The 10,016-nt window shown below is 35.9% G+C and overlaps 1 protein-coding gene across 1 annotated transcript; it reads right to left on the bottom strand.

The window, feature by feature from the left end:
- Positions 1-8,240: 8,240 nt before the first annotated feature.
- Positions 8,241-9,814, bottom strand: LOC109210828 (glucan endo-1,3-beta-glucosidase, acidic-like). The gene is made up of 2 exons (XM_019374298.1): positions 9,754-9,814; positions 8,241-9,199 (listed from the first exon to the last, which is right to left on the bottom strand). Exons 1-2 carry the CDS (start codon positions 9,812-9,814, stop codon positions 8,241-8,243), a joined length of 1,020 nt encoding a protein of 339 aa, XP_019229843.1.
- Between the last annotated feature and the right edge of the window lie 202 nt (positions 9,815-10,016).

The following is a 10,016-nucleotide window of genomic DNA, read 5'->3' on the forward strand; positions in this document are numbered from 1 at the left end:
GTCTGATGGTCAGTTGGTCATCACGTTCGCGATGGAAGTGGCGCGTTCGCGAAGGTCAAGGCTGTGGAAGCATCGCGTTCGCGACGGGCGTGTCGCGTTCGCGTAAGGTAAAAGTTGGTCAATGTAATTTTGTGCTACGCGTTCGCGAGAGTTGGACCGCGTTCGCGAAGAAGAAAATCCTGTAGCTGGGCAGAATGTTTTAAAGCCATTTTGTTCGCGATTTTGGGTCTATTTTCACCCATGGCTGCCCGTTTTTGGAGATTTTTGGAGGAAATGAAAAAGGGATTCAAGAGGAATCGACTTGAGGTAAAAATCTTGGTCTCAATACTCGTTTTTATTGTGAAATCCACCTAGAAATTCATGGGAATTTAACTAAAAATGGAAGAACTAGGGCTTGACTTTTGAGATTTTTAAATTGGAATGTGAAGGGCCATTTGAGGTCGGATTCGAGAAGTGGGCCCGGGGCTCGGGTTTTGGTAATTTCAGAATTTGTGCCCGATATCGATTGTTTTCGCTTGGGCTTTGTTCCCTTAGCATATTGTGACGTATTCGTTCTGATTTTGGTTAGATTCGACGCGCGTGGAGTCCGATTCGAGAGGCAAAGGCGTCGCGAGCTATAGAAGTAGCTGGTTCGAGGTGAGTAATGATTGTAAATGATGTCTTGAGGGTTTGAAACCCCGGATTGCACATCGTAGTACTATATTGAGGTGAGACACGCGCTGGATGATGAGCGCGGGGTCTTTTACTACTGGGGATTGTGACTTGGTCCATCCCGATTGATGATTTTACTGCATATTTGACTGAAACTGATTTGTTATCATCATGATTTGGGCTGATTGCCATATTTGGGCTTCGTGCCAATTATTTGAACCCTTCGGGGATTTTTATCACTATTTCCTCACTGTTTTGACTCATATTGAAACTCAGTCCTGTTGATACTTATTGTTTTACAAACTCAGCCACTTTTATACAGATTTGAAACTTAAATGATATTTCTAAATGATATTTTGGGCTGAGAACTACTGTTTTACTGATGCCGAGGGGCTTGTGATGATTTCTGGACAGAGTGAAGCCGAGGGCCATATGTGAGGATATGCTGAGTGATATGAGGCCGAGGGCCTGAGATACATTTATATGCCACGAGGTGGCTTGACTGACGTGAGGAGGCTTTCGGGCCTTGTGAGTGATGTGAGGAGCTTTCAAGCCTTATGAGTGATGTGAGAAGGCTTTCAGGCCTTATGTTGATATAGCGCTTGGGCCGTAAGGGGCCCCTCCGTAGTTTGCACACACACAGTGAGCGCGGGTTCCCATATGATCTGAGAGTGAGCCCGAGGGGCTGATACTATTCTGAGAGCGATCTGAGAGAGAGAGCCCGAGGGGCTGAGAGTGTTCTAAGAGTGAGCCCGAGGGGCTGGTACTGTTTTGAGATATTGACCGAGGGACGAACTTTTATTTTGCTCACTTGCATATTTACTTGCCTTTTTATCTGATATGATGTAGTATTTGTGCCCGAGGGGCGGATCTTCTGTGCTTATCGGCACTAACTGTTTTGAAATCATTTCGTAATTGTTGAAAAGATCATTTTCAAAAGAGATTTAAACTGAGCCAAGATATTTCTAAGAATTTCACAGCTTCACTGCTTTCTCAAAGGATTGTACACTGCTTCTATACAACATGTTGGTTGCTTTACGTGATTTCTTACTGCTCAGTTGTTATTCACCTTTATTACTCACTGAGTTGGAGTACTCACTTTACTCCCTGCACCTTGTGTGCAGATGCAGGTATTTATTCACCCGGTAGCGGGTATTGGTTGTGTGAAGGCAGAGCTGTAGGAGTTTAGCGAGGTGACTGCTTGCGTTCGCAGCACCGTTTCTCTCCTTGTTGTTCATTATTCCTGTTCAGTGTATTTTTAGATTTTGTAGATGTAATTACACTCTTATAGATGCTCGTGACTTGTGACACCCCGGTTTGGGCTGTGTTTGGGTTGTACTTCCGCTAAGTAATGTTATTGAATCACCTTTAAAATTGATTATTCACGTTTATCTAATTTTGAAAAAAGCAATTTAGGTTGGTTGGCTGGCCTTATCTTCACGAGAGGCGCCATCACGACCGGATCGGGGTTTGGGTCGTGACAAACTCACTAGTTAATTAGGGTTAGCTTGCCTAACAATGGTGTAGGGCGCCTTCACGACCTATAATGGAATTTGGTTCGTGACACAAGTAGTAGGACAAGGAAAAAACTAAGCATCTCGATTTTAGTTAAGTGTGAAAATCCTTACCATTAAAACAAAACAATGAAGTGAAATAAAAGGAGAACAGGAAAAACATATTGTTCAATAAGAAATGGGATTTACGAAAGGAAAAGAAATAGTGGTCTCTTACGGAAAAATCATCTTATATTTGAACTCCTTAGCATTCTATCTTGCTCATACACTTCTTCACCCTCAAATATAAACCTTGTTTCTTCAACATCAAAATTTCAGAAATGCTGAATTGTATCATTGAACCCCTTAGTGTACTATTTTGCTCCTACACTTTTTCATTTGTGAAGTGGGATGTAATATTCAATTTTTAAAATTATAAGATGATTTCCAAGCATAAGCTCATTCAAACGGAGTGCAGAGACTATAAATAGGTAAATCATATCTCAAAATTTGAGAAAATGTAGGCAGTTTTACATTAATTCAAGAAACTCCAAGAAATCATTAACCCCAAATTAAAAAAAAAATTAAGATTAATGAGAAGAAAAAATTAACCAAGAGAAGTTGTTCATCAAGAGAGAGATGGCCTTTTTATCTTTTGAATCATAAGTTCGTCAATAATATCTCATCTGTTATTTTTTGAGGAGTTCTGATCGAGCGGTATATAATTGTCACCAAAACACATTCCTATTTAGGATGGAATGAATCCCCACCATAAGATGAGTCAAATACATATGAATCGTTGGTCAAACTTTCGATCCGACGATTAAAGTCAAAAATGTTATGAAATACTTGATTATGGTGGATGTCCATAACTCCTAAGGGAGGAACACCCATTACTCTTCTCCATTAACCTCCCACTACTTCTTACCATTATGGATGTAACTCTCACACCTCCATGATCTTCCCCCATGTTCTCAGTAGTTAATACCATGTTTATGGAGTCCCTTTGTATTACCTATATCATCCTATAAATAGAAGGTTTGGGCATCACATTGTACACACTTGAATACATGGAAGAAATAGATTCTCTCCTCTCTTTCTCTCTACATTGTTGTCTATCTTCTTGTTTTACATTATTACTTTGAGCTAAGTTTTATAACACGTTATCAGCACGACTTCTCCAATTTTACTAAAGTTGAATTTCACTTCTTGCAAGTGATTTATGGGATGTTTCCGAAAAGAATACTTTTATTTTTAAATGGCTAACTGGAACCACACAGTACATAGCAGGGATAGACAAGTTTTTCCACGAAGGTGTAGTATGTACTAGACAATTGCTACACCAAGATGGTACATATATTCTCTTGATAGTATTGTGGTAAACCTTTCTTTCTTTAGAGATCCAGGAGTTATAATATTTATATTATTTTTGGTGCACTCATACCTCTATATGTTATATTTGATTCAGCAAATGAGCATGTAATATTTACTCTCTCCTTGAGTTTCTATGAAATTAACATGCCAAATAGATTTGAGCAAAATAGTTTCAATCTGATAAAGTGACTTACTAATTTATATTACTTATGTCACATGAATATGTTGGTGTACCATATTACTTGTTGGAATTTAAATCACTTGTAACCTTCATAGAAATATTGGGTTAGCATAATTAAGTTGCTAATGGGTTGAACAAATATATACATGCTTAGATATTTATATTATTTCATGAAAAGATATTCTTTTGAACCTTCAGGAATATCTAGCCAAACTTAGCAAAGCTTTCAATTTTGTTCATGCTTGATGAATATAATTTTGTTAGTTTCTACAATTGCATGCATAATACAAGTATTATTGCTTACTGAATTGTAATAAATATATGAACAGTGGTGTGAAATTAATATTTTAAATGCTCAAGGGTGAGCCTCAGCACGCTTTAGCCTATTATGCCATTGGTTGAGGATAAGACATCGGGTTTGAGCCCTGGTGCACCCTGATGATAAGGTCATGGTATTGGGTTTGAGTCCCAATTTATTATAAACTAACATGCTTTTATATGGATAAGGCAGTGGGTTTGAGTCCCAATGCACCATATTGATGATATAATGATGACTAATGAAAAATAATGTATTTTTCATGAAAAAGCATGAAGCTTGTCCCACTTGATTTGCTCCATTCTTGAAGTGAATGTGATAGCGATGCATAATAAATCTAAATGAAGACAAGTGGTTGATAAATGAACGTGGGCGTGCCAAAGATCAAATAATAATAGTCATCATTATGGTAATTGTAAAATGAGAACAATAAGGGTTCTCAAAATATCCTTCAAAGGTGAAGGAAATGTGTATCAATTTGGTGTGTAAATATAAGGCACGTTCAGACGATTATAGTCCATTTTTTTTGAAAAAATGAGACTTGTGATAAGCATTGTAAATGCATACTCATTCCTGAAGCGAGTGTGAAAATATATATGTGAAACAAATTATGCACAAAAATGTATTTATGCATGGTTGAATAAATACTACAACTCACCTCTACGGGAGGTTTGAGAGAAAGAAAGATCATGAACATTACTATGTGATTACATGAATATGTCATTGGTCGCGTACATGTGGTACGCCAAAAAATAATTTGACATGCCTTATAAAAAGTTATTAAAGGCAAAAGTAAAGCAAGAAATGATTTTGCTTATGATGATTTTGACCATGACAATTATTATGATATGATTTTCTTCGTGAAGGAGACATTCACCGTATGGATGGTGTGACAAAAGATCTTGTAGTACAAAATCAATTAAGAGCTCCGGAAGAGCTAATTTGTTACTATCCGGATGAATAAAATTATTCATGACATTGATATTGTAGTAAGTCTCAAAAGAAACTTTTTGAGTTTCAAATGTATTAGCCAAAGTGGTTGGCATATTGAGACTATAAATGAAAGGAAGATCGATTAGCTCCATATTACTATAACATATCGGGTAAATATGAAGGTTACCCGATTTTTCTTCTATTTGTACTACAGATGTATAAGCATGATATGAAATCACATGCCATAGTAAATTAAATATTTACTGAAATAAATATTAGTTGGTATGACCGGTTGGCCATCCCGGTTTATTGATGCGAAAATTAATTGAGAATTCACATTGGCATATATTGAAGAAATAGAAGATTCTTCAAGGATTCTCTTGTGCTGCTTATTCTCATGATATACCAGTTAAGGTTGGGACTGAATCCCTTGATTTTTGGAACGAATAGAAGGTGATATATATATGGGCCCAATCACCTGCCATGTGGATCGTTTACTATTATATGATTTTAATAGATGCATCTATTGTATGGTCACATGTGCGTTTGTTATCAACTTGCACTTTGGTTTTTGCAAGGTTGTTTGCTCAAATTATTAGAGCACAGTTCCAGAATATATATGATAATTTATCTTGATAATGCTGGTTTAACTCCAAGTTGGTTTAGCAGAAATTGTATGCCTCCAATTATAGCTAAACCATTGGTTATGAGAACAAAACTCCCAAATAAAAATTTGGTATGAGGTGTATTATTTAATATACAACAGCACTTGTACGCATCTAGCCAACAAGTTATGATAAATTCTCCCCGTCACAATTGGTTCAGGGTCAGGAACCAAATAATTTCCATCTTGAAATATAGATGTGCGATATGATTTAATTGTGACACCACAATGCACAAAGATAGGTTCCCAAAGAAGGTTGAAAAATGTGTTGGTGATCCCGATATTAGGGGGAGAAAATGGGCAGCTGAAAAAGTGATACGTGAAATGAATTATTATAAATACATCTAGATCCTCGTACAAGAAAATGTGAACTTGAAGTTCAAGTGATAATTCATTTCTAAAATACTTCCAAGCACATTTGCTGACCCAAACTAAATGTCATATTTCAGCTACTAATGCTCCAAATAGAATAAAGTCCACGATGGACATAGTCTATGGAACTCTTGAAGTGTAATAGACTAATCGGTTCCAAAGCTAAAATCCTTGAAGAAGGAGAGGAGCAAATGTTCAAGATGGTCATAATAAGGAGGCAAATGCTTTATAAGAGCACCGTGACATAACATTTTATAAGACCTCATGGGAGAGGCTCAGGTACCTGAAAATAATGAGATCTCGATAAGTTATGTCTTTATTATGCGATGATGGAACCGATGTAAAATGATCGTCGACGATGTTGTTAATATAATGTAGCGCTCAATATTATTAATATTGACGAGGATCTTGTGCTCAAATCTGTCATGGAATTTGGACAGACAAATGATTGGCCAAATGAAAATATGCAATGAAAATTGACTTCATCTGAAAAATATGAAGTTTGGACGAATAGTCCCAACAGCTGAGAGTATAAAGGCTATATGGAGATATTGAAATATGATTAGTATTATATTGCAAAAGGAATCCTTGATATAGATTTGTTTATTCTAACAAATATGTCAAGGTTTTGTTGGTTACAAATGCAGGGCATAGTTCGTTGTTCAGACAATCTATTTTCATGTGAGGGTAATGCCAAATTATCATTTTACAAGGCAGTTAATTGTTGATACTTATTCAAGTCATGCCGAGATAAGCAACTGATAAAGCAAGGGGCTCAACACACAACAGACTTGTGACTTGACTTTGAAGAGAAGATTCCAATAATACTGAAGATAATGTTGTTTGCTTATATCAATTGAAAGAAGGACTATCGAAGGAGACAAAATAAAGCACATTCACCAAAGTTCTTCAACAAATTTGTTCAAGTTATAATTTGACAAACTTCTTCACAAGACATTGCGGATCTCAATATTAGAGAAGTTGTTATACAAGATTGGAATTCGTCGTCTCCGAAGAATAAAGTGATGTTTTCATCAGGGGGAGGCAAATACGCGCTGTACTCTTTTTTCCTTAGCTAAGATTTTATCCCACTGGGTTTTTCTGGCAAGGTTTTTAATGAGGCAGCAAATAATGCGTATTACAAGATATGTGTACTCTTTTTCCTTCACTAAGATTTTTTCCCACAGGGTTTTTTCCTAGTAAGGTTTTAACGAGGCACATTATCTTTGGACATCCAAGGGGGAGTGTTATGAAATACTTGATTATGGTGGATGTCCATAACTCCTAAGGGAGTAACACCCACTACTCTTCTCCATTAACCTCCCACTACTTCTTACCATTATGGATGTAACTCCCACACCTCCATGATCTTCCCTCATGTTCTCAATATTTAATACCATGTTTATGGAGTCCCTTTGTATTACCTATATCATCCTATAAATAGAGGGTTTGGGCATCACATTGTACACACTTGAATACATGGAAGAAATAGATTCTCTCCTCTCTTTCTCTCTACATTGTTGTCTATCTTCTTGTTTTATATTATTACTTTGAGCTAAGTTTTGTAACAAAAAATACAATTTAAGGGACCTAATCTGCATTCAATTGAATTCCTTTATCATTATTCTAAAAATTATATCGTTACTTTATTTGCACAATACTATTTTTCGATAAATTAAAAAGAATTCAACTGAACCACATTCCCTCTTACTAGCCTTGCCCCTTCGGTGCCAGTGAGCGGTGACTCCACCAATTGAGTCTTCTAACATATAAATACAGTGTCTTTTTCTTGTCTTTTTTGTGTGTATATTTCTTATTTGATGTTTAATATGCGCTTTGCGACCTTCACTAACTCAGATTCGTTTCCTACTATGATTTTTTTTATTCTCGTAAAGTAAAATACATAGGATGAGCAAAGATCAATTAAACTTAAGTACAAGCCCGCAAACCTAATAAAACAAAGCAATATTTCTTTTCTCCACACCTCTTAATAAGTTTCACTATTATGAAATAAGCACCTTATGGCTGTCTTTTATTTTAGGCGATTGTCTTATGTCTATATTATCCAAATTTGAACTCTTATTAATAACATTTGGACATGTAATCCCTTTAAGACATTGAAAAATAAAGAAAATAGAATGACCATCTCGGACTTGGCTCAAGCCCGACCCGAATTCAAAAAAGAATCATTTAACTTTTCAAATAGAAATAGTGCCATATAAAGCTAATAACAAGAGAGAGAATTGAAATCCTATACTAGTTGAAGGTAAGATTATACTTCTGATTTTTATCAGGATGGAAAACTCCAAAATGCTTCTCTGTCTCAGCCCCTATCTTAATATTTTCATCAAACATAGCAAACAAATAAGTTTCTATAGCTTTTCCAGGCTTGTGTGGAGTTCCTGCACCTAACTTCACATGACTAATCAAATTCCTATAATAAGTCCCAGCATTTTCCATACTTGCTCCAAATCCACCATCAGATGGCCATCCACTTTCAGCAACAACAATTTGTACGTTATCTCCACCAGCTTTCTCAACTGCATAATAAGTTGCATCCAACATAGCGTCGAAAAGATTATGATAGCCCGTTGGGTCAGGCTTTTGTTGTGTAAATAGTGCATAAGGGAGTGGAACCTGACCAGGGTTGCCAATATAACCATAGTATGGATAAACATTCGCTAGCAAAGGAAGGTTATTTTGTTTCAAGAACCCGATAATCGGGTTTATGAAACTAGTCACATCGTCGCTAAATACTGACTTAGCTGGTGGATATGTATTCTTCAAAAGCCCCGTATCTATCGTCGTTGTGGCCTTCACTTGATTCTGCATTCTGAATTTCGTTATCGCCTGTTGCACGTTTCGCAATGCAGGAAGAACAAAGGGAACAAATTGAGATGTCCCAACATTTTTAGGGGATACTTCATTGCCAACACTAATATATTTGAACTTGACTTGTGGGAAATAACTCTTAATATTGGCAATGACCCAATTTTCAGCTGCCTTAGGATTTGTACTGAAGGGTTGAAGATTGTCATTGGAAATATCAAGAATAATGCTAATGTTACTTCCCTTAAGAGCAGTGAGTGTTTCAGGAATTGGATCATAGACTCTCATATTTGTTATGCCATTAGCTTTATAAAGATTTACAACATCTTGTGATGATGGTAAGTTGTTACCATTTCTCCCATAGCAGACTCCAAGAGGTTGTGCATCTGCATTATAAAAATCATACCATAAATAGAGGAAGTTGTTTTAAGATCACCTACCATAACAAAATATCTAACTGAAAACCTATATGTTGCGCGAACTCTCTAAAATATCGATGTACTCGTGTTGGATCTTTCAAAAAATACAGTACTTTTGGAGGATCCGACTCGCACATGAAGACATTTTCGAAGAGTCCGAACGACATATCATAAAACCCTTTGAAAGTAATATGTAACATGTTCTGCATAGGATTTATGTTGTACACGCTGATAGTGTAAAGATGTTAAATACCATTCTTTTCAGGTCACTAAATAATTTTAACTAAAGACAGTTATATTACCTATAAATACATTTAAAATACTTGATTATATAAATAACTTTTACACCATTGATGCATAATACTTAAAACTCATATATGCATATATAAGTTACCTAAAAAAATATGTGTATGGTACAAAATCATATAAATGATGCACACTTGTTAAAAAAATAATAGTATATAATGATAATAATAAAATGCTTGAAGTAAAACTAAGATTATGAGATGATGAGAAAATACCTATTATTTGAAGGCATGTCATTAACATTCCAACAAATACAAATACCAAGAAGTTAGCCATCATTGAAGCAAATATGAAACAAATGAAATGTACACAGTAGGAAAAGGACCAGATGATGGCTTCTTATATAGGGGAAAATGGCTATTAGTGTAATGTGAAACTAGTTCCTGCAATCTAGTCCAAGTTAAGTATATTTGAAATCATTTAATACACCAAATTACCTTCTTGGAATAATATTGGACATAATTGGTCAAAATTTAAA

Source organism: Nicotiana attenuata, unplaced genomic scaffold, assembly GCF_001879085.1.
Source record: "Nicotiana attenuata strain UT unplaced genomic scaffold, NIATTr2, whole genome shotgun sequence".
Lineage (NCBI taxonomy): Eukaryota > Viridiplantae > Streptophyta > Magnoliopsida > Solanales > Solanaceae > Nicotiana > Nicotiana attenuata.